Here is a 24,165-nt window from a genome sequence, read left to right on the forward strand (position 1 = left end):
TGAGTGAAGCTACTAATTTAATAAATTTAATATTTTTAGAGGCATAGCCTATGGTCCTCATATCCATTCTAAGTATACAAAGAACAATAATAGCTGACTGATCTAAGGCAGTCAAGCAGTGGATTCATCATTACTGCACTAGGTTGTAGCATTTTCTTCATTACAACTACGAATTTCCAGGGATCGTTCTGCTAAAAAATATCCACTCTCTTCTTCCTCCTCAAGGTCAGATATGGAAGATACACTCCACGGCACTTTCGAATAGGCCTGGCTTTGGATGCCACTCTGTGGAGTAAGTATCCCACGTGTTTTGTTATGCAATTCAGCACTCGAAAGTTCGTGAGATGGAAGTGGGGACTGTACAGAAGTCTGGCCTTCAAGCATGCTCACAACAGTTGACATTGTTGGCCGAAGTGAAGGGGATGGATTGGTGCACAGTAGAGCCACATTAAGCATGGTCAAGGCTTGTTCCTTCGAGTAGTTAGAACCCAGATCTTGGTCTACCAGCACCAATAACGTCCCTTTATCCTGAAGAAGACGTGCCTAAGAAGAAGAAAATGATTAAGAAGGGTGAGGACTGACATAAGTTCTGAAGCAAAGCAGGAGAGACTTACCCAATCTAAAAGGTAAACATCCTCTTCCGAATGCTTATACTTTGTGTTGCTCTTCCCACTAGCTATTTCTAAAGCAACAACTCCAAAGCTATAGACATCGGACTTGAAACTCAGGTGACCACGCATTGCATATTCAGGTGCCATGTAACCACTGCAAGCAAACAAGATTTATGGTTACGCGAAGTCATTGATATATAATGCAAAATAGTAGTACAGGAATGCCCGGCTTAAACGTATATTTGAAAAGATGCATAAACGCTGGTTCATGCAGTTTACGGTGAGGTAGTTATGGATGAATCTAATGACAATTGCTCACACAGAATGTCAAAGAACTTCCTTCCTGTGAAATATAGGCAAACAAGAAGTTGATCCAAGAAATCCCATAAAAACACAACCTGCCTTGGACACGAGTTATTATTTCTAAGTCACCTTGAAACAAAGTGCATCCCTGTTTACGTCAGTTAATGAAAAAAGTGTTGCACTTCAATTCATGCACCAAACGAGCCAATGTATCGATACGATATATCCTGCTCTTTGCCGTACAAACTACAAAATGGAGCACGAATGCACCATAAAAAACAGAAGAACTCACAAGGTTCCAGCGATATGAGTGCTGATGTGGGTGTTCTCATTTTCATCAAGCTTGGCAAGCCCAAAGTCAGATATTTTGGCGTTCAGGTCTTTGTCAAGCAGAACATTTGTACATTTGATATCTCTGTGAACAATTTTCAGAGCAGATTCTTCATGAAGGTAAGCCAGACCGCTGGCTATGCCAATGCAGATCTTATGGCGGGTGGACCAATCCAGCTTCAATTTATTTGCTTCTGGGCCTATAGAGATACACAGTAAGAGTATTTGACAGAATTAAATGCACCAAAGCGACACAGATTTGACAGATAAAGAAAATAAGGATGAATAATTCATCAGGCTTACCAAACAGAGCTTGGGCAAGAGAGTTATTTTCCATGTACTCATATACAAGTAACAGTTGTTTGCCCTCAGTGCAACAGCCATAGAGCCTCACAAGGTTCGGGTGCTGCAACGCAGAAATCATGCCTATCTCAGTGATAAATTCACGGCTTCCCTGCTTTGACTTGGAAGAAAGCTGTTTAACTGCAACAATGGTCCCATCTGATAAATAACCCTGTAGCCATGGCACAAAGTTTCCTTTTCTTAGTTAATTCCACAGTTAACAGACATAACTTGATGAGTAAGCTGATCCGACTGACTTGGGAAGGTGTTGCTAAATCTTGCCATCATGGAAAGCCAGGTGAAGTGAGAGATGTAGCACCTTGTCAATGATTGAAAATTGTCTCAAGAAGGATTAAAAATTTCCATTTTCATCAAAATGGGAACTAATTGGCCATTAGGATAATTCTATTATTCTAAATTTCACTCATGTAGTAAAGTGATGTTTTGCATAGAGGCCCTTCATGGATGGTGTGGGTTCTATATATATGAAACACAAAAGAGTACGACTTCAAATATTTTAAACTCCATGCAATTGATTACAAAATTGAAGAATATCTAGCTTCTATTGGAGCTGATCCTCCATTACAGGTTTTCTGTAGCAGGGGTGATCATGACAAGACTGGATAATGAAGCTAGTATGAGTTTTTGGTTCAGTCCATGGTTGAAGGGTGGTTGGATCATCAACAGGGTGTTATAAGCATGTAATATAGACATCTCATTTCTTCCAGGTTTACCTTGTAAACAGGTCCAAAACCTCCCTCCCCAATCTTGTTACCAGCACTGAAGTTATTTGTGGCTCCTTTAATTTGCCTCAAAGTGAAGACGGCAGTTTGGAGGTTAAGTCGCTGAAGTTCTACAATAGCAACATGGTTGAGAAGGAAAAAGGTCAGGCTAGAGTGAAGGCAAAGAATAATGCTGCATAGCAGAGTACGTCTATGAAGTTTAATTTGGCATTGCATGGGAATCCAAAAGCAATTCCTGAAGCAAACAAGTATTTATGGGCCAAGAGAAGTGAACTGGATGGGGCATGTTCGCCAAATGGCATACTCGTTTAGTCCTCATAAGTCATAACAACAAAACAACTATCAATGAAGATTTTTTTTTTTTTTATGAACATATCCCAGTCAGAAACAATACCTACAACAATTTCTTACCATTTAGAGCTTGATAATGGGATCCTGTGAACTATTAAGATTTATAAATTTTTGCAGATGACATCGACTTTACCAGTCCTTGATGACATCTAACATTTTATACAGATATTTGCATCATTCGTTGTGTGAACCACATGGCATATACAGAAAGTCACTACATTAAATGCTTTATTAGTGTGTGACGATTCTAGTAAATTCATTACAAAACTGACCCACTTCCAAAACCAACATATCTGCCTCATAAAATAAAGAAGCTTCGGTGTTGGGTTTTCATAGAATGACTGATAGTTAGCTATCACGGTTTTGCACTCAAAGTCTCAACCTCTTTCTCTATCATTCGATGATGTATCTAACTGCATGACTTATGAAAACGTAAATCAAAAGTTCTACCAGGGCCAATAAGCATATTAACAATAAAATTATGTTTATATATGTTTATATATATATATATATATATATATATATGAGAAAGATATATGATTATATTTACATATTTTGAAACACCAAAGTGTGTTTGACTTCATAAAGAACTCAGTAATTCTGTTTGTTCAACAAATTGAACATGCAATGTAGATAATGAATCCAAGCAGTTGCGATAAGAAACATTAGCTTCTGCTCTTCATCCTTTTTTGAACCAACTTATGATGATAGCACAAACTAATTCAACAACAAAAAGACAAATAAGATGTGTGCAAACAAATAGGATCTAGATATTGAAAACAGCATTTAACTGTTCCAACTTACCTGCAATAATCAGCAATAAAGAAAATTTAGTAGGTCTTATATGTGTGGATAGTGTAATGTGTTCGTAGTTCGTACCAAACATGATTAACATTGTTAAAACAAATGCATGCAAATAAATAGGGTCTAGTTAATTGTTGCAACTAGCACAAACAAAGAAACTAAAGTAGATGTTAATGCATGTAAAATTGCACGATGCCATTTACCCATTTCCACTGGTCTCCAGCATAAGACATGGCTCTTCCAAATGATGCCAATAATCAAGAACATCAACAAAAGAAATGCCACACAAATCACAGTAAGAATGACGATCTTCTTGCTATGCCTTTCCCCAGGAGGCTGGAAATCTACAATGGAACAGGTCCAGAAAGCAACCATATCAATTAAGGAAGACCATACACAGAAACACACAAAATTTAGTACACACACACACACACATAATTTAATAATGAATTGAAGGCTAGAAATAGATAGAAAGGACCTACCAGATTCAACAGAAATTGCTGAAATAAGAGGACCATATACTCCGGCCCTTGGAATTCTTTCAGTGCCTTTTCCAGCCCAAAAGAAATGAATCTCCAGTATGTTAGTTGTCACATTCACATGAAATGTCTGCACTGTGGTCTTCCCAAATCCATTGGCAAATTGTTTTATGTTGAACTCTGTCAGTTCTAGCTTCCCCTGCATTTAGATGACGTTATCTTGCATCATAGAATTTGTTTGAGAGCTCTTTGTCAAATTTGACTATTTACCTGGATGTACACATCAAATATACGATTCCCCAGGCTGCTACAGTTTTTATCATCAGTTATCTCTATTTCAGCAAAGTAGAGTTTCACTGTGTAAGGCCCATTCCAGAGACATAGTCCGTAGTATTTGAGAGAGAGTGGAGAAATGCGCGCTACCATGTACAATTCTGGGTTAGGCATGGAGAGTATTGAGCTGTTGGACACTGTGTACACGTCAGTGTCATCATTATTGTCCATGATAGTCCCTGTGCTGCTTAATGCCCAGTTTCCTTGAGAACTAACAAAGAAGGTTGCACCACCATTTACTCCGTCATCCCCATCAAATGTTCTGCTCCCAATAGTAACTGATTTACTGCTCCCACAATTTATATGAAAAGAAAAGTCTGCAAAGACACAGTGGGGTTCAGCCCCCAAAGGAAAAGCCAACTGCCCTGGTTGGAGCCCAAAAAGAAGTACGATAAATAAAGAAGCTTACATTTTGGTTTTCTGTCATCACAGCTTTTCCTCAAGCAAGGGTGTATAACATTTCTGTATCAATACGTGATATTGAAAATGTAAAAAACAAATAACTATGCAACTTGTTATTTTATTTCCAACACGAACTGACATTCTAAAGTAAAAAGAAATTTGCACCAACAATTGCAAAAAAAAAAAAAAAGAATAAAATACGCTTACTGGTGTCCCGATGCTGTTGAAAAACCTTTAACTAAATTTCTGAAGATTGATAATTGAAAATGTCAGGCAGTAGATCATATGGATGGTAGTTAATCGACAAGATCATAAAAGTGCAGGAGAAATGCTCTTACGCTTTTCCTTGTGTACAACTAACTGATGCACCAGAAGCCATGCCTGTGAAGTTATTGTATGACAAGTCCCTTCACAATAATGACAATATCAATGTGAAGATGATGCCAAAGACAAATGAAGACAGGGAAATATGTAAATATAACCCATTTAAAGGCCTTAATCTTAAGGAACTTTAGTCCAGAAGCAAGACAAAGAGATGGCACTATCACCTAATGTAGGTTAATAAACAAGTAGATAAAACAGTAGCACGATTCTCAATTCCTAAATGGTTCCTATCGTAAGATAAAGCAAAATTACGCCATCCCTAGTATTTATTCAAGCTGAAACTGAAGAAGTAAATTGGTGATTTACCAAAATTATTAAATTGATGCAATAACATGTTGCATGTTGGTTGACCAGCCTAAGCAAAAATGGTCATTGTATCAATGAGTGTCAAATTCCTGGACAACTGAACCTGTAGACTATAACTTGATTTCCGGAATAACATCCTTTTCTTAATTTCTGATTATAGGAGAAACCAGGTCACTAACAACATTGAAAAAAAATTGGGAAAAAAAAAAGCAATTAGGAACTTCTAAAAGAAACAGATGACAGTATGCAACACTTTTTATAGCTTAAAGGTAAATGAGTATGTCATACACTTCCATGCTGGTTCCCAGTATCCAATCAGATAGAAGGCCAGTTAGACTGTTGTTCGTGAAATACCTACAAGGAAAAAAGTAATTTCATACAACCATTTTAACCCTGCAAAATTTCCATCTTCTTGTTTCACTTGATTTTGGTGTTATTGTGACGATATTCTGAAAATGTCTATGATATTTATGACTATGCATGAGAGGGAAACACTTACATGAACTGTAACCGCTTGAGAAACTTAAGAGAGTCTGGCAGCCCACCTGTCAAGTTGTTGAAGCTTAGGTCTCTGCAAGGAAAGGGATACTCCACTTACAACTTTTGAGTTGATCCTGCTTTCTTTACATAGCAGTTATTAACTTACAGTAATCGCAAGCTTGTTAATTGACCAATATAATCAGGAATTTGACCGGATAGCATGCAATTCCTCAGAATCCTGTCACAGAATCGTAATCCATCAGTTTAAGCCATAGAATAGTAAATATTGAATAGAAAGGACTGTGATATAAAAATATTGTTGTAAGACACTCACAATTGTGTTAAGTTCTTCATCCGGATTAGATTGGGGAATTCTGCATTTGTTCCAGCTATGTCACTAATCCTCCTATAGCTCATGGAATATCAAGATCATAAATTATGGGACAAAATCGGATGGATAACTAGTAATGAACAGCAAATAAAACATACAACTGTGATAGATGCTCTAGTTCGCTGATGCCAGATGGGATAGGCCCTGCAAGTGGAGTGCCTTGGATCTGTCTGGAACAAAGACATAATCAATTGAGTTTAGCATATAGGAAGTTCTCTTGATCATTCCAAAGAGGATTTGATAGGACTTACAGTCGTTGTAGTCGTGTCCACTTGACAATAAAATCAGGCAATTTTCCAGAAAATAGATTATCACTTATTCTACTGCAGAGAAAAAAAAATTCAGCAATTATAGCCAAGTATAAATTCAACATTTGTCATACTGGAATTGACAAGATAGTCTGAATCAAAACTTGGCTGTAAAAGTCCTGTATTAGTTGAAAGTTGAAACACTTTGATTTTTTGAACTTATGTCTCAGAGTTGCATGTTGGGCAATAGATTGTGCATCAACATCTATTTACACCTAAATTTACAGGATTCTTCCTTCAAAAATTCAGGGCATGTCTGGAACTTCCAGATGGGATCCACAGATAGGTCAGTTTCATGATCAATCCCAGTTAACCTGAGTTTCCTATTAATCAAGTGGAGCATGTACAAGTTAGGCTAGAATGGGCAGAACACGGTTTGACCCCCTTCAAGCCATATCCATGTTTAAGGTTATAGATCACTAGTACCGTTTTTTCCTGGCTAGCAGGGGTTTAGGCAGACCAATAGAGTTTATGCCAAGCGATGCACCCAGCAATCAAGCTCCTGACCTCCTTCAGTTTGAAGTTCCCATCTTGCCAGGTGAAGCAGATTTTATTTTGGATACTGAAGCACATTGTTAATGGTAGGCAAGAAACTCAATTAATATGTTGCAGGATGGAAATGTTTATATTTTCTTGCAAGGATCATGAAAATGCAAGCCAAGTCCATACATAATCACATATTTTCTCACATTCTCATGTTTTCACACATTCATGTCTGTAAGCAGCTGTGCTTCAAGTCATGAGCATGGATATGTGTTAACCTCTTAACAATCCACACTTGCCTACTTCTAGTAATTTGAACACTAAAAAAGTTGCCTACCATAAACTACACAAGGTACATGCAAAGACAGTTCTTGCAGCGAATCCATCCTTCTAAAGATTTTAGTTTATATAAAATCATAAGGGTGTACTTTTTTCTCATGAGCATTCATTAGAAAAAGCAAATAGGAATAATTTTGAGGAAGCTCTGTACAAAATGAAAGCACATCAGTCCAATTTGGCGCATGCAATTCTTAGACTTGTTAGAATTCTGATTACCACTGCAGAAGGTAATAGCAAGTATTTTCTTGCTACCTTTAATTTTCAGAAAATAGGGAAGACAACCTTATCACATTTTTCATACTTCATCTGGACAGTGGAAGCGGCATCTGCAGCATGAGAAATCTCAATTTTGATACCTCCAGATGCAATTTGGAACAAATTGTTTGCTGGCAAATTCCTTTAGTCTAGTAAGATTTTATCAAGTTTGTGTTTTCAATGCTTGCAATGGGAAAGGTTAAAAAAGAAAAAGAACGGAAGGCCGACATGTCATTCATCTAAAATCAACTGTGAAGTCAAGAGAGGGGGAATTATCTTACAAATCAATTATATTCGTTAATCTCCCCAAAGCATGCGGTAGTTCTCCTGTAAATTTGTTTGAAGAGAGGGCTCTGCAATCAAATAATGATGGCACATTAAAAGAGAAAAAATTACGAAATAGAATACATGTAACTATGTAAGTGACCTTACATCTCCCTGAGATTGGTCAAATTTCCAATATGTGGGGGTATTTCTCCAGAGAAATTGTTTCCTTCAAGTGATCTACAATTTATTTAGACAAGGTCAACTCAAATGAACTTCAATTTTATTTCAAGCTCCATTCATAATAATCTTGTAAAATTCGAACTTACAGGTTCTCAAGGGTGATAACGTCTCCAAGTTCCTTTGGAATAGGACCTGATAAGCGGTTTCCGAAGAGAGACCTAGAAAGATTAAAATACTATTCATGGTGATTATGGCAGCAAAAAGATAAAAGAGGCGAAATTCTTTTGTCCAAGGATTCCAAGACATCCATGCTACATGACAAGTGGATTGCACTGTGAAACACCTTCATGTTCTATTCAACATGCGGCCAATGAAAGAGAGACACTAGAGGATGTCAAAAAGATCCTAAAACTTTCAGAAGCAGAAACAAGGGGTAGTCATCTTTACCTTTGTAAGTTTTTCAAAAATGACAAAGAACTTCAAAGATCCTTAAACACAAGAATGCTCTTGAGTTTCATCTTCATTTTAACTTCTTTTTTTTTTTATGAAAACTAGATGATTCAGTGACCATTTGAATATCCACTTGTTACTCATTTAGCTTATCTGACAATACAGTGGCTAAAAATGAACAAAGACGTGATTGAAGAAATAGATGTACATTTCCATATTTCTATCTGTTTCTGGTAAGCTACTGCATTCTCCTTCTAAAGCAATTTAAGTTTACAATGGACTTAGATATAGAAAGAGGATTCTGTTGTTGTGTACGGGCTGTCAAAGCATGCAGCACTTTCCCAGGTGCTAGTTGTGTTCTGAAACTGGTGTCCGTGGGACTTCACCAACCACAATAGCTCCTTTTGAATACTCATTTCTTTCTCACTCATCTTCACCCTTTTGCTGTCTAATTTGTAATGACAAAGCTAACTTCCAAAACTAATTTTTCTCTTTCCATCAATGTCGTCATTGTTTGTATAAAGCCCAGTAAAAGCAAGATAGAAGTCCGAGCAGGAAAGAAATAGCGCAACGAAGTGGCTTACACACGGACAATTTGGAGGGCCCCCCATTCTTTTGGTATTGTTCCATTCAGGTAATTGCAAGAGACGTCACTGGTAGCAACAAGAAGAAAGAAATTCAGTATATGAGCAAATATCGCCTATTACTTGGCAAACCTCATTCAAGAAAGAAATAATGGTATTTGATGAAGGAAGAGGAATCCTTTACAATTGACGAAGGAATGGCAGCCTCGTCAGTTCCTTCGGTAGTGTTCCTTGGAGGCCTTGTCTCTTGAGCACTCTGCAGTTAACGCTAAATGGTTATATCATGTCTGACCACCAAGAACTGCCATATAAAGTCTGGTGCTTCTAAATCGCGCTCGTCATACTAATATATAGCATGTACATGCTATATAAATAGATAGGCTCCCAAACACTAAGAAGTCGCATTGCTTTTTTTATTAACCCAAGCGTACAATGCGTTGATCATCACATATTCAATTAAAATCATACATTGAGTTAAATCAATTCAACATGAAATCCCCATTTAGTTTCATCTCTTTTTCTAGTGCAAACATGAACTGTTGATTTTGACAACTAAGGAGACAATATTTCAGTATGAAAACGCTAAACCAATGCATGTTCTTTTTCCAAGTCTACAAAAATACATACATAATTAGGATTGAGCAAAAACCCAAAAGCTTTGTTACTCTAACAGAAAGGCTGTGAAGGAAACAAGCTGGTGATACTGCATCTCGATATTATACCATGTAATTAGACATTCCAGTGGCTTGAATAGCCAATGTCCAATCATTCAGTAAATCTTTGCATTTCAAAATTTGTTTTACTTGACTTGACATAGACAAAAAGCATGACCTAAGGTGAAAAAGTGACAATACGAACCATGATTTTGAGTCCAAGTCTCCTGCACTCATAATACCAAATTAGGTTGAACTGCTACGTGCTCATAACCAAAACATTATCCCGATAAACAAAAAAATTACACCTTAATATCGTTGCTGTACCAAGTAAAAAGCCAAATAGTTCCAACTGCTTTCTTTATCAAACTAGCCATACAAAAATGATCTTCATCATCAAGAACCTGGGAATCTGCTAAGCGAACAACCTTTTCTTATGTAGAAAATTATAAGAATCCTGTTCTCTAAATTTGTGTGGCTTATAAATTTGTAGTTGGGCACATCCATATGAATAGTTTAAAAAAAAAAGGAAGAACAGTTGTGCCAAAAGACTTGCATTGCAGGCACAGGTTTCCATTCAATAGCATGGTAACAACATTATCAGTCTATGTGATCCCAAATGCTTGCATGGTAGAAAAAGAGAGAGAGAGAGAGAGGGAGACACTCTTAGGGTTCTAAATTATATCTAGCAGTGGTATAGACTATAGTATTGTGTTTCTTTTTAGCCTTTTTTTATAGTTTCTTTTTTTTTTTCGTGTTAAATTGTTAATCAAGTATTGTCTGGGAAACTCGTGAATATAAAGGTCACTTCAGGACAGCCTAAAATCTACTTTAGCAAGTGAAAGCAGTGTATACAACGAAAGGTTCAGAATTTATAAACTACGTCAACCATGAGAGGGAGAGAGAGAGAGAGAGAGAGAGAGAGAGAATACATGCTATTAATATGGCAGTAACCTGTAACGTTTTCAGGGCAAGTACATGTAACATCATTCTCAAATCCTTTCTGTAGATTGGGGGTAGCCCACCCCGATTCTCCACTGCAGGGATCCACTTCAAAGTTCCAATCTGTCTTGCCCAGGGTCTTTGCTATTTGCCGAAGTGCACTCACTGTGACAATAATCATTATAAAATCCCGTGAGCACTTCATTGAAATCAAGTAGCATGGCAAATACAAATTAGAGATGCCCTGATTCATGCCAAACTTAAGACCATTTGAGCCGCTATTTGCGTTTTGAAATTTCGTTGGCAAGAAAAATCTCACCGTTCCTTAATTTATGTTTCTTCTCGTATAAAAAGTCAGATGATTCCAAAAGAACAGCAAAATATACAAATTTGTAGAAAAAATACAAGGAAAAACAAACATCTAAAAATTGTCGGTATCAGTGAAGACTGTCTCAAAGTTCCAAGATTCTCAAGATTTCATCAATTTTATTGGTCGCAAGCTTGAGTCGCTCTTAATGTATACGCCGTAAACCAGAGTTTTGCATTTGAGAAGTAATAGGACAGCAGCGACTTGCCATCGGCATTTCGCAAAGATTCCCGGTGGCCACGATCGCCACCAACGAAGCAATCTTGAAATGGCGACATCCTATCATTTCAGGACGGCCATTTGTCCGATCAGCTTGTTCCCCAAGAAGCCGGAATTTCCGGAGCAAAGCAACAAAAAAGACATAAATACATTAAACAGAGCAAAGTGGACGGAACCAGAGTTTCCGGAATGTCGCGATCGTTCTTTGAACCTTCAAGAAATTAACATAGTCAACATGCATGGAGTCCAAAGTCTAGACTCGGAGAAACTCTGTGCCGTTTCTCTTGTTTCTTTTTTTTTTTTTTTGGGTAGGAACGGGCAATCCCAATACAAAGTAAGAACCACGTCAACTATCGACACTCCCCTTCTCGAGGAGAGTAGTCACGGTCGTTGATATGATCTGTTTCTACGAGGTTGATAGACGGAACTCGCGCTTTCCCGGATAAACAAAGACAAGAAACAAAACTAGAAAGGTCAAATTGTCCGTGAAAGGACCATAAGAATCCATGAAAGAAAGAAAGGACGGTATAAAAGAAAAAATCCGATTCTTCTGGATTGTCCGCGATTACCTTCATCAGGAGCCAAACGTGTGGGGGTCTGCGCGGAAGATGGACTAGCGACTAGAACCAACGCCATGCAGACCACGAAGCCGAAAAGGAGAAGGGATCGACTTCGGATTCGGTGATCACCTCCAGCACCATCACTTGTAGTCGACCATATCCGCTTCTCCATCACCAGCATCAATATCATAATCGCCAACCCCTGCGTCCTTCGCTGCTCTCTCTCTCTCTCTCTGGTAATGGCGCCCTGAATCCAGATTTAATGATCATGGTTTGAATTTAAGGAGGAGGGAGTGAGGAACAAAACATGATATCGTTTTCTCAAAGAAAAAAGAATAATCTGGTGGGTGCGATTTCTGATCAACCAAGAAAACGATTCATGCTTCGCCGGGGTCGACTGTCCCGCTCAACTCGTAGTGAGGCCCGTAATTCCCGTTAGCGAGACCCCACTTCATTTATCATTTATTTTTACAAATATTGACATATGCGAAACCTGTAAAAGCGGATATTAGCGTTATTAACTGGTAAATTAATAAAGCAATAATAATTACTTATTTAACAAAACAATAATTTATTTTCGCTACAAAGCAATGCAAGTAAACGGATCCCATGCAAAAATGAAAATTGGTATTTTAGAAGACTAGTTATATCATTTTATTTTTAAAGAAAGGCTATTTTTATGCGAACTCTAGCTCAATTAGCGTTGGCCTTATTTGAAAAAAAGCATTTCATGTATGACTATGGTTTTGGTATCTACATGTCACGTGTTTCATACATATATTAAGCTTATTGTCGTGGTGAAAAGTAAAGAAAATTTCTCACATGGGGACAAATTTCAATCAACTAAATAAACAACAGCGAGTGATGCACATGCATTTGCCTAACAAATGCTGCCGGTTACTTTTTCAAAGTCAAGATATTGATTGCTGTTCGCGTTAAGAATGTTATATCCCTATTAATTACAAATCAATTGTTTAAGAACACACACTAAATCCAAGTCCTCCGATAATTGCACTAACGTTGCATTTGACAGCCAGATTGGAGGCTGATTTAAGAGATGCGAGGATCTTTAAAGAAAACCTCGTTTGACATGCATCTAAGAGGGAGCAGAGGAGATCAAGACGAAGGGGCGGCGAAGGAGATGAGCCCGGGAAGAAGGTGGTGGCGGTGGAAGCACCGTCCGGAGCCGTCGATGACCGGCGGTGACCAAATTCAGCCAGGTCTCTCTCTCTCTCTCTCTCTGTCGGTGGAAGCACCGTCCATGACGAGCGATGACCACAATGTGACGACACTTTTTTGCTGAAACATGTTTTGTCTATCGGCTGCCATTTGATTAGCTTGGCCTTTCGTTATCTCCTTTTCCACTGTGGCCCTGGCAAATGTCAAGCAACAGATGCTCGCTCGCCTACAAGGTTGGCAGGCTAAGGTCCTTTTTTTTTTCTGCCAGTAGAAGCACTCTACTTCGTCTTTGTCTTGCTTTCATTCGGGTCCATGCCTTGGTCTTTACAAGCCACCCGCTGCCATTTTCATCAGCCATGTTTGTCTTCTGCGTCATTTTCTTTGAAGAGGTGGCATTTCTTTGTTTTGGTTATGACATCTTACATATGGAAAAGCATTTTTTTCTGCATTGGCCATGGTTTTCACCAAGCTCATTCTTGCTAGATCATGTACAACATCTTGGGATCTATCTAGCTAACCAGTATCTTATTTACTTTTTTATCTTTTCGCCTGGCCTTCTTTCCCTCATACTCACCCCTCTCCCTGATATACATTCTTCTCTTTTCACCTTCACCTGTAGTCTTCTTGGCTCATTTGCTGTTGGTGGCGAGTTTGAGAAGAGCACAACATTCGCATGTTCAGGGACATAACAAAGTGTCGCTTCTATGCGATGTGATCATGAAGGCAGATGTTCACCTTACCCTTCGCATTTGATGCATAAAAACCCTCCGCATGTTGAGGGTTTTCTCTTCTGATGATAAGGAAAGGGTTGTGAACTTTGGAACTCTAATCCGTGGATTTCACCCTTTTTGAGGATTAGAAATCTTTGGTGGTCCATAGATTGACAGTTTGCTAAACTTCAAACTTCATGAGGGGGAGATCCGAGACAATCAAACACACCCCAAAAGATTCATAAAATACCAATACCATGTACAACGTTAATTTTGTATAATATAAATAAAATTAGTACTTTCAACTTTTAAAAAGATAGCTTCATATATGTTTGAAATCGACGGAAATGGCTCATAATTTGTGTGCATATAGTTTATATATTCGACATCTTCTCTTTCCTTGATAGTGATACAAAACTTAAATTCCCCGGTACCATTTTCCATGAAACTGTTCGTTCTCCATGATTTTTACCTTGGTTCTTGTGCTGAATATTTATTTTCCAAGAACCATTGATGTGGGACAGCTCTTGGCATCTTGCGTTCGGTCGCATTACATTATGCAGAAATCGACAGCTTGATCGTTCTTTATATGATGGGAACGCTCTTGGACACTTGGGAGACAAGCTTCAGACAGGGTTGTGAACTTGTATGATATACATCCCTAGTTTATTGGGTTCGAGTTTTTAACTGCGGTAATTTTATTAATCCCAACCTGTTCTAGGTCTGCACATGAGCCGAGTCGAGCTATAACTCAAGTTTGACTTGATTTATATATTACTCGGCTCAACCTTAGCTCGAGCTTTACAAGGTCAGCTGTAGCTCAACTTGATAGACTATGACACGGCTCGAGCTTGACTCGTCTAAGTAAAGTTCAAACAAGTGAATGAAAGGAGAAAACAAAGACCTAAGTTGTGCAAGTGATTTGGATGGTTTCATAAGAAGTGGTTTTTTAAGATTTGTATCCTGAACACTGACATTACACTAGCTTAGTTGAATTTAATTGAGTCGAGCTCGTGTAACTCAAACTTGATTCATTTACGGATTTGAGTTCTAATTTAAATTCAAGAATCGAGCTTGGGTGGTTCATGGAGCTCAACTAAACTAAGTGATTGGAGTTGAGAGTTGTCTCAACTTATTGAATACCTTTACTCGAGGAGGATAGTTCAAAAAACTAGTCACGAGATTTTCTTTTTTCATTTTAAAATACGTGCTTTGCTCCGTTAAAAATTGCAATGGTTCTTTCAAATCTTTAGAAAAAGTTTGAGTGAAGAAGAAAAAGAAAGAAACAGGAAGAGGGAGAGATCCAATCACAGGCAGTCGTCAACCTTTTTTTTTAATATCTTTTGATTCGAAAATTTTGCATCGTAATACAAGACCAATTTTGTTACATGCGCAAATAAAAATTAATTTTAAAAATTTTATGTTAAAAAACTAAAAGTAAGGAGATACTGGTAAAACGATGTGGCCACTAAAAGAATATGTTGCAAAAGACGACGAAGACGAAAGAAAAGGTCACTAAGAAATAAAAAAATTTAAGTATAAATTTGAGAGAATTTGCCACAATTATTTTGATCCAGTAAAAGTTAAATCTAATAATAGACATCCAATAATGAGAAAAGGACTTTGCCGACACCTTTTCTGACTGCAGTAAAAAAATCTCAAGGCCAAAATGCGAAAAAGAAAGGAAAACTTACAAACTAAGTCACTTATCTTTTTGGCGAATAACAAATTATGGTTCAAGTTTTATAAACAATATATCGACATTTAATTTTGACGAGAAATTCTCAAAAATGAAAGAATAAATATTTACAAAAATTGCCTCTTTTAATCAAAACTATGTCCTTCTTTTAGAGAAAACTTTGATTAAGAGGAGCAGTATTACGAGTTACTTTTTTATTTCAATGCATTTCCCATTCCGGGGCAACTCTTTGGAACTTCTTCCAAAAATCGTGTCATGATTTGATAATTTAGCTAAAAAGTTAGTTGGCTTTTATAGTTTTCCAAGACAAATACTGGGAAAGGACATGGACTTGTAAAACGTGAATGATTTCCCACACAGCCGGGCGTACTGATCTTTTAATTTAATTTTGTTTTATATCTAATTACTTAATAACAAAAAATAAAAGGAAAATTTTACAGGACATGATCAACTTTTGAAGGCTCAGCAAAAACAAAATTAAGTTTGAAGTTGTTATAATCAATAGAATAGCGTGAACTCAAACTCAAACTCAAACATGTTTATGTTTATACCACCAAAGTTTGACCATGTTTGATGAATCATTTAATTTAAATCGCCCAATTTACATTCGGTCAATATGCATGATACCCACTACATATATATGGGCGGATTTAAACTATTTGAGGAGCATTTAATAATAGAAATACTGTGTTTTTTTCGAAGATAAAGGCCGTTTGGCAGCACTAACATATTGTTATCTGCCCGTGAAAAATTCATGAATACTGTAACAAATGTTCCATGATTTTAATAAATCAGATCGGATTTGAAATTTAAGAAATGAAATCCAGTCAGATTGGAATTCAAGTTCAAATTTAAGTAATTTGTGGTTGGATTTGGATTTGGATTTGGATTCAGATTCAAATTAAGTTTAGTTTTAAATTAATGTCTCATACCTAACATCCATACATTTTCAAAGTTGTATTTTTGGTCAGATGTAAATCAAAAAATCAAATTTAGATCAGATTCGGATTATAAATTAAGATTCTGGATTCAAACAGGGTGTAAATGTTAATTTTTTTATTTAAATCCTAATTCAAATCCAAATACGTGAACATCCAAAAGAGTGTATTTCAGTTCCCATTTGATCCATTGACATCTCTGGCACGGAAGGAATCGGTGGAAGCGTTAAGTCACGACATTGCGTTGTCGGGGCTCAATCCGGCCAAGGCAGATGGTGGAGCTCCCTCCCTCGCAGCATTCGCCCGTCAGTAGAGGAGAGGCAAGTCAACCGATCACCTACTGGGGTACAAGGCAATCTGTTCCTCGGTGGCATCAATCAGGTATTCACATCGGCGTCGGCCATCTTGCTGCATTTTCCTGTGATGGTTTCCGTCTGGCTAACGCCCTTGTCTACCGATCGATCGTCTCCATTCCCACCGACATCCTGCGGGGTGATATTGGGGTCGACTGAATCATCTTCACATTCTTACGTCATTGAGAAGCTTAGGGAGATGTTCTCATGCTTGGAGCAATCTAGTGGTTTGAATTTGCAGTGATCTAGTGGTTTGAATTCTGAGTTGTTGCTAGATGACTCCCCTAGGAATCCCAACACCCGAAAAATCTCAGTTGCCTACGGAGCCTGCCCCCGGAGACGTTGATCTAAGTTGGAGATCTCGCATTAAAGTTATTTGCATTAACCTGATTTCTGCATCTCACCGGCAACCACAGTGATGGCCATCATGGGCGACATGCGGACTGCTGATTCACCTCTGAACCTGAAGAAGCCATAGCTCTCAAAACCGAGACGAATGGCGCCGTGGCGCAGCGAGTGGACCATAATCCAGTATTGAATAATGTGGCACCAGTAATCAAAATGCAACGATCATGGCATGGATAGCTGTATAATTTGGTTTTCTTTTCGGCTGATCACCACCACCGTTGAGCATAGACCTTATAGTGACCGTGGGATGAACTGGTTTCTGTCAAATATGTATTTAAATCGGCTTCTCATGCACATATTCTGATCAGCTACAAGCATGTATTTATAAAATCATTAAAAGTTAAGATGAATATGTATTTATCTGCTCCAATGGACAATGCTTACAAATATATCCGAATGAGATATTTCACCCTTTGAAATTGCCATACCATTAAAGGCCACTTAACGTTTGATAAAAACTATATGCAGTACATTTTGTCTTGATATCAAACACACCATGTAGGTAAGATAGAAAAACATGTTAAAATATTCTTAAAACTCCATATGATTTAAAACTCAATTTCGGAAAATTGACCATGGTGAATCCATTGGTTTGAAAGCCGTGAACTTAAGGATGTGGATACATAGGGAATGATGGAGCCACTGTCTCAGACCACGGCTTCTTTTAAGTATTTAAAGTTCGGACCTTCTAGTGCATGTATTCTGCCTGCTCCAACAGGTCCTACACCAATCACCGGATCGAGACTTGCAGCTGAGGCAACCACAGAGAAGTCACACAACTTTGCTCATGGTGACCGGTAGATTTCCAGGGAACTTTCTGCCAAAAGATGCTCACTATCATCATTAGGTTGAGGACCAGAAATAGAGGATCCGGTCCACTGCATTTCCATCGAATGGCTGTAGCTCCAACTCTGGCTTCGACTCGGCTTTCTGGTCTGAGAAAATTCTCTAGGCTTTCTATTTCTTAAGTGGGCAGATGATGCTGGTGCTGGAGGCAGAGGTTCCACGGCTAATCGACCTTCAAGCATGCTCAATGCTATTGACATTGTTGGCCGAAGAGAAGGGGACGAATTGGTGCAGAGAAGAGCCACATTAAGCATAATCATGGCTTCTTCCTTAGAGTAGTTTGAACCCAATTCGGGATCCACAAGCTCTAGAAGGTACCCTCTGTCTTGAAGAAGAAATGCCTAAGAAAAACAGCGGTGAATCAGCGGAATGGCAAGGGATAACAAATTCTCAAACTCAAGGAAGAATAGACATACCTCGTCTAGAAGGTAATAACCTTCTTCTGCTTGCTTGCTGCTTGCATTAGACTTTCCACTAACAATTTCAAGAGCGACGACTCCAAAGCTGTAAACATCTGCCTTGTAAGTTAGATGACCTCGCATCGCATATTCTGGTGCCATATATCCACTGCAGTTGCACAAAAGTGTTTTTCTAAGAAAGAAATTCATACCCTGAGAATGCTGTTGCTAGGCACTATTAAGTGTCTGTGCTGCCAATGAAAAAATCGTGGTGTGCCTCTTATGGGCCTCCAAGTGAAGCAGTCTGTCCTGCTAAACACATTGGACTTCTGTCCTGCTAAGCTACTTGATGTTATGCTACTGATGCTGGCTCAGAAAATTTTTATGGATGTTTCCAATGCAACTTCCATAATAGGGGGACATGATGCGGGTGTCAAAGTGAAGAATCTCCGTGGCATAGCATTTAAGAGATTCCGCATATTCAGTTTAAACGTGCCATTAAATTCAAGAGTGTAACTTACAATGTTCCAGCGATGCGAGTGCTGATATGTGTGTCTTCCTCTTCATCAAGCTTGGCAAGCCCAAAATCTGATATTTTAGCATTCAAATCCTTGTCAAGCAGAATGTTGGTACATTTTATGTCTCTGTGCACAATCTTCAAAGTGGACTCTTCATGAAGGTAGGCCAAACCTCTAGCTATTCCAATGCAAATGTTACGCCGTGTAGGCCAGTCCAGTTTCAGTTTATTGTCTTTGCGACCTGTAAAGTCCAGCCATATATGGAAAGTTGACAGATTTAGATGAATCACATGCTCATTGATCTGAAAAGAGAAGGACTGGACAAGTGATTAGCTGCCCCCATTAGCAGACTTACCGAACAGTGCATGGGCAAGAGAATTGTTTTCCATGTACTCATATACAAGTAACAGTTCTCTGCCTTCAGTGCAGCAACCATAAAGCTTTACGAGGTTTGGGTGTTGCAAGCCAGAAATGAGGCCTATCTCTGTGATGAATTCACGGCTTCCCTGCTTTGACTTGGCAGAAAGCTGCTTTACTGCGATAACGGTCCCATCTGATAGATGACCCTGCATTAACAATTTCAAGTTACACATTCATAACTGTGATCATTAAAGTGATCAAACTACTTCTAGGCAAATCCTCCCAAAAGTCAGTGAAGATCAGGAATCCATTGACAGGGGTGGAACATTTGTCCAAGAATGAATGAGGAACCATTTGGCGTAAAGAACAGTATTGATTAGTTGAAAGAGCTCTATTTATTGGTTAAACTGGTGGCACGTTTCATGAATTTGACAGACTCATTTAGTCCCATTGAGTATCTGGCTATGTTACACACATGCGGGGTGTGGGTGCCGGTGTGAGTGCAAATGCAGGTGCCTGTGCGGCACACCCCAAAAAAATTGGATATGAAGGTGCAGCAAGGGTGTGTATATATATATATATATATAATTATATGGTTGTATTTTAGCTTAATTTGTCTTTTTTTTTTTACTTTTGTTACTGTAAATAAAGAAAGAGGGAGAGAGAGAGAGAGAAGGAAAAAAAAGAAGGAAAACTTTTTTTTAGAGAGAATAACATAGGGTACAGATTGGGTGCGAGTCGGATCTGCACCAGCACCCGCATCGATGTCGGTGCCGCACTCTTTTTAGAGAGTCAGTGTGACATAGGTATTTGAATGTGAAGCTATTGTAACCTATTCACACGAAAATAGTCTTGTTCACGTAAAGGCATGTGCTTAAGTCTTAAGACAGTGAGGAATAAAAATTACCCTGTAAACAGATCCAAAACCTCCTTCCCCAATCTTGTTAACAGCATCAAAGTTCATTGTGGCTGCTTTAATTTGTCTCAAAGTGAAGGAACCAGTTTGGAGGTCAAGTTTGTCAAGTTCTGCAAAAGCTGCATGTTTAGGTCAAGAAAATGGTGAGCTACAAAGAAAGTAAAAGGAATGCGAGAGGCTGCAAAATATGCATATGGGGGTCATCATTCCGAGGAGGACTATTCGAAAATGTATTATTAGAGCTAATGGCTAAGAAATGCTGAGCTAGTGAATCGGTAGTTGACGTCTCATGCTTCATGTTCACTGAAGTGATGTATGAAGAAACATAAAAAAATGAAGAACACCAAAAGTTAAGTTTGTGCCGACATTTCAAACTAATTTTAAAAAAGCAAATATAAAGTTTGTACTCTAAATCAACAGAAATGAAAAAAAGTCACAAAAGCAGAGTATATTCAAATACTAATTCATTGCACATATTTTGGGTACGAAATCAGAAGCCAAAGACAACAAGGATTGCATGATGTAGAATTACCTGGTTCTTCTTGCCTGCGCAGATACCCGACCTTCCATAGAATGCCAACAACCAATAATATCAACAAGAAAAAAGACAGCAAACCACTCACTACTGCAATGATAACCTTCATGTCCTTGGGCTTCGAGAACTCTTACATACAGGACAGATACACAAAACAACCATATCAAATAGTTAGAAACTTGCGAGATCAACATTTAAAAAGATTTAGAAATCTCTCTCTCTCTCTCTCTCTCTCTCTCTCCCTCTCTCTCTCTCTCACACACACACACACACACACACACACACATGCCCAAGCATTCACGATAAGAGACCTTAGTACCTGAATAACAGTGACCCCAGATTGTTATTTACAGGTTGCAGGATTTATGAACAGGGCCTTCACCTTAAAGAATTCAGAGGGATAGCGTGTAGGTATTTGTGAAATTAATAATTTAGTCACATAAGTTAGTGCTAGAAGTTAATATCTTAGTCGTGTCTCCTGGCATCCCTTCATATATCTGCTTGATATGTTAAACCAGATGTTAAGTCAAATGCTGAACCCATGGAACTTAGCACGGCACCACCCTATCGGCCATATCTATATAGATTTCTTCTGCCAATAGTATCGATTTATCCTAAGTAACTATAACTCTTCAAAAAGGTTGCTGCACTTGAGTCGCATTGGGCGCAGCTTGAGTGCTATATATATATATATATATATATATATATATATATATATATATATATATATATACCCGCTGCAGCTGTACCCATGGTTTTTTGAAAAATGTTGCACCAGCACCTACACCCACACCTGCATCCGCACCTACACCCGCATGACATGGGATTTACCCACTAAGTAGGAGACACCAGACACAACGTTACGCAGTGACCGAGTCTCTGCTCATTTTCATTTTTTGTAGGTTATAGCTCATTAAGCTGATGATCGACTTAGGAATTCCATATTTTTATTTAACATGGAAAAGGGGGACATTTTTTACACCACCACTCATCTTACTGAGAATGATCATGCTAGCAGAGGTTTTCTCCATCTTATGCATCTTGTCTGTAGATTTGGTTCTCGAAATATGATAAATGCAATATGTGAAATGAAGAAAAGAAAGCATCCTGAAGAAGAAAGGCCTACCAGCTTCTACAGAAATGGCTGATACAAGAGGACCATATACTCCTCTTGCTGGAATCCCTGTAGTGCCCTTTCCATCCCAAAAGAAGTGAATCTCGAGTGTGTTATCCGTTACGTTCACGCTAGTGAAATTTAGAACGATGGCTTTCCCAGACATACCAGCGGCTTTTTTTATATTGAAATCCTTCTTTTCGAGCTTCCCCTGCATTTCCATGGAAAAGTGTCAAAGTAGCAAAAATTTTCTACATATCTCATCTCTAGCTCGAGACTTTTACCTGAATATACACATTGAAAATACGGTTCCCCAGACTGCTAAAATTCTTATCATTAGATATAACTATCTCAGCAAAGTAAAGCTTCACGGTATAAAGCCCGTTATAGAGGCACAACCCGTAGTATTTGAGCGAGATTGGAGAAATACGAGCGTTTGTGTACAAGTTTGCTTCTGCTTTTGCTTCAGGCACAAAACTTAGGTTACCCGAAGCAGTGTAGCTATCATCATCATTATCATTGTCCAGGAAAGTCCCTGTGTTGCTCAATGCCCAGCTCGGTTTAGTTGTGAAGAAAACTGCAGCACCCTTTGTAAAATCCTCTCCCTCAAACACCGTGTTCCCAACAGTAACTGAATCCTTGCTACCACAGTTCACGTGAAAAGAAAGGTCTGTCAAGAGATACTATGAACATGTCATCTGAATGCATCGAAGCAGATTGGGAAGAATACTTCCAAGTTCGGGTTTAGAAGAAAAACAGGAGAGAGTAACCTTACATTTTGGTTTTCTACTTTTGCAGCTTCCCTTCAAGCAAGAATGTATGATGTTGCTGCACCAATATGTAATGCAAAAATGTCAATGCCAGTAGCTGATCAACTATTTCCTCGTCTAACTTGAGCTTGAAGAAATTCCCATTATTAGAAGTTCAAAAATTTAAGGGAGAATCTTACTCTTTTTCCCACGCCTTCACACTTTTGACTAAATTGCTGAAGAATGTTAATGGTGATATCAGTGAGGAATGCAATGGATGAAAAGAATCTGAAAATCATGAGACTGTATAGGGGCTCTTACGCGCTTTCAGGCAAACAACCTTCATCAGGCACGTTTGTGAAGTTATTGTATGAAAAATCCCTGCATGGTAATGCCATTATGAATGTGAGAATCGCCCAGGCAGAAATGCAAGAAACAGGTCACCTCATTTAGGCCCTTTGCACCTGGGGCTGCAAACTGAAAATACTTGAAGCAGGAGCAGCAGCGCAGTTAAATGCTTCAGTGTGACCTGATTTTTTATCATCTAGTATAAATAATTATGGTTCGGTAAGTAAAAAAAAAAAAAAAAAAAGCATAATCCTCCAGTTGAAAATGCCTGCTGCTGAAATTAATCTGCAAGGTTTGGCATGAAGGGTGTACTACTGACAATATGAGTCTTTTTCAGGATAACTACTGCTGAGAGACGAGTCCCCTTTAGATTTAGCAATTGCTGCAAACATGTGCTCTTCTGCTTTCATAATTCACACGTATGCTTTCATGACTGTATGCTGTTTGTCTGTGTATGTGTGTGCAAATGGTATACCTATTTCAGCATTCAAGTTCACGTGGCGTTCCTGCAAGGAACTACTTTGATTTTCTAATGCAAGCAAATGCATTTCAAGAAAAATAATCACTAGCAAATTGGTAATTGTGCTTCAAACTAAAAACTGAAGACAATACAAGATTTATATAAAATTGACTCCTTACATAATGTATGTCAATACTTGCCCATGAACCGACCCGGCCCACTCCCACACTTGGCTCAAGCAGATTTCAACCCGACCGTTATCAGTTTCGACTCGAGAATCAAAAAAGCTAATCACCATGACAATAATGGGGTGTTACAATCCAATCCACCGCTCTTAATGCATATACATCTGCACATATAGGTCCACAGGTCTGAATATTGAACTGCCTTTGATACCACTAAAATGACATTGCCCACTCCCACATTGGGCTTGAGTTCCTGATTTAGCAAACTCAACCAGCCCCCTACCAACTTCAATTCCAGCCCCAAATGGCTAGGAACTATAATAACCTATCTCTTAGCCAACCCCTGTATAAGTCTTCAAAGATTCTTCATAATATTAAATAATAGGGTGTCACAACCCATGAATCAGCATCTGTTCTAACATTTAACAAATTTAACTTGAAGAGCAAGGGAATTATAAGTCTAGTAGAGAAAGAAAAGAAGCTTAGGAGGAAATAACACTTTGTCATAATCACAATAACATTTAAGTCGCAATAAGTTTGCAAGGATAAAGCACATCTAAGTATCTAACAAGGAGAAACATAC

The 24,165-nt window shown here is 38.4% G+C and overlaps 1 protein-coding gene across 1 annotated transcript in view; it reads right to left on the minus strand.

Annotated features, from left to right (window-relative positions):
- The window catches only part of LOC116246728 (uncharacterized), a 29,403-nt gene continuing 5,238 nt past the window's right edge, over nucleotides 1–24,165 (minus strand). Inside the window, exons 14-48 of the mRNA XM_050075709.1 lie at nucleotides 22,911–22,970; nucleotides 22,790–22,825; nucleotides 22,616–22,668; nucleotides 22,125–22,510; nucleotides 21,853–22,051; nucleotides 20,724–20,855; nucleotides 20,183–20,310; nucleotides 19,271–19,481; nucleotides 18,919–19,156; nucleotides 18,416–18,566; nucleotides 17,945–18,340; nucleotides 11,876–12,125; nucleotides 10,711–10,885; nucleotides 9,310–9,381; nucleotides 9,126–9,194; nucleotides 8,238–8,309; nucleotides 8,077–8,148; nucleotides 7,926–7,997; nucleotides 6,511–6,582; nucleotides 6,358–6,429; nucleotides 6,203–6,274; nucleotides 6,035–6,106; nucleotides 5,888–5,959; nucleotides 5,677–5,742; nucleotides 5,037–5,105; nucleotides 4,906–4,944; nucleotides 4,706–4,758; nucleotides 4,234–4,613; nucleotides 3,967–4,162; nucleotides 3,688–3,828; nucleotides 2,321–2,439; nucleotides 1,548–1,758; nucleotides 1,207–1,444; nucleotides 615–765; nucleotides 1–543 (exon numbers count right to left, since the gene is read on the minus strand). Of these exons, the coding sequence (XP_049931666.1) occupies nucleotides 139–543; nucleotides 615–765; nucleotides 1,207–1,444; nucleotides 1,548–1,758; nucleotides 2,321–2,439; nucleotides 3,688–3,828; nucleotides 3,967–4,162; nucleotides 4,234–4,613; nucleotides 4,706–4,758; nucleotides 4,906–4,944; nucleotides 5,037–5,105; nucleotides 5,677–5,742; nucleotides 5,888–5,959; nucleotides 6,035–6,106; nucleotides 6,203–6,274; nucleotides 6,358–6,429; nucleotides 6,511–6,582; nucleotides 7,926–7,997; nucleotides 8,077–8,148; nucleotides 8,238–8,309; nucleotides 9,126–9,194; nucleotides 9,310–9,381; nucleotides 10,711–10,885; nucleotides 11,876–12,125; nucleotides 17,945–18,340; nucleotides 18,416–18,566; nucleotides 18,919–19,156; nucleotides 19,271–19,481; nucleotides 20,183–20,310; nucleotides 20,724–20,855; nucleotides 21,853–22,051; nucleotides 22,125–22,510; nucleotides 22,616–22,668; nucleotides 22,790–22,825; nucleotides 22,911–22,970 (5,200 nt within the window). The 3' untranslated portion in view covers nucleotides 1–138. The remainder of the gene's footprint in view (nucleotides 544–614; nucleotides 766–1,206; nucleotides 1,445–1,547; nucleotides 1,759–2,320; nucleotides 2,440–3,687; nucleotides 3,829–3,966; nucleotides 4,163–4,233; nucleotides 4,614–4,705; nucleotides 4,759–4,905; nucleotides 4,945–5,036; nucleotides 5,106–5,676; nucleotides 5,743–5,887; nucleotides 5,960–6,034; nucleotides 6,107–6,202; nucleotides 6,275–6,357; nucleotides 6,430–6,510; nucleotides 6,583–7,925; nucleotides 7,998–8,076; nucleotides 8,149–8,237; nucleotides 8,310–9,125; nucleotides 9,195–9,309; nucleotides 9,382–10,710; nucleotides 10,886–11,875; nucleotides 12,126–17,944; nucleotides 18,341–18,415; nucleotides 18,567–18,918; nucleotides 19,157–19,270; nucleotides 19,482–20,182; nucleotides 20,311–20,723; nucleotides 20,856–21,852; nucleotides 22,052–22,124; nucleotides 22,511–22,615; nucleotides 22,669–22,789; nucleotides 22,826–22,910; nucleotides 22,971–24,165) is intronic.

The sequence above is a fragment of the Nymphaea colorata genome, chromosome 1 (genome assembly GCF_008831285.2).
Source record: "Nymphaea colorata isolate Beijing-Zhang1983 chromosome 1, ASM883128v2, whole genome shotgun sequence".
NCBI classification, from domain to species: domain Eukaryota; kingdom Viridiplantae; phylum Streptophyta; class Magnoliopsida; order Nymphaeales; family Nymphaeaceae; genus Nymphaea; species Nymphaea colorata.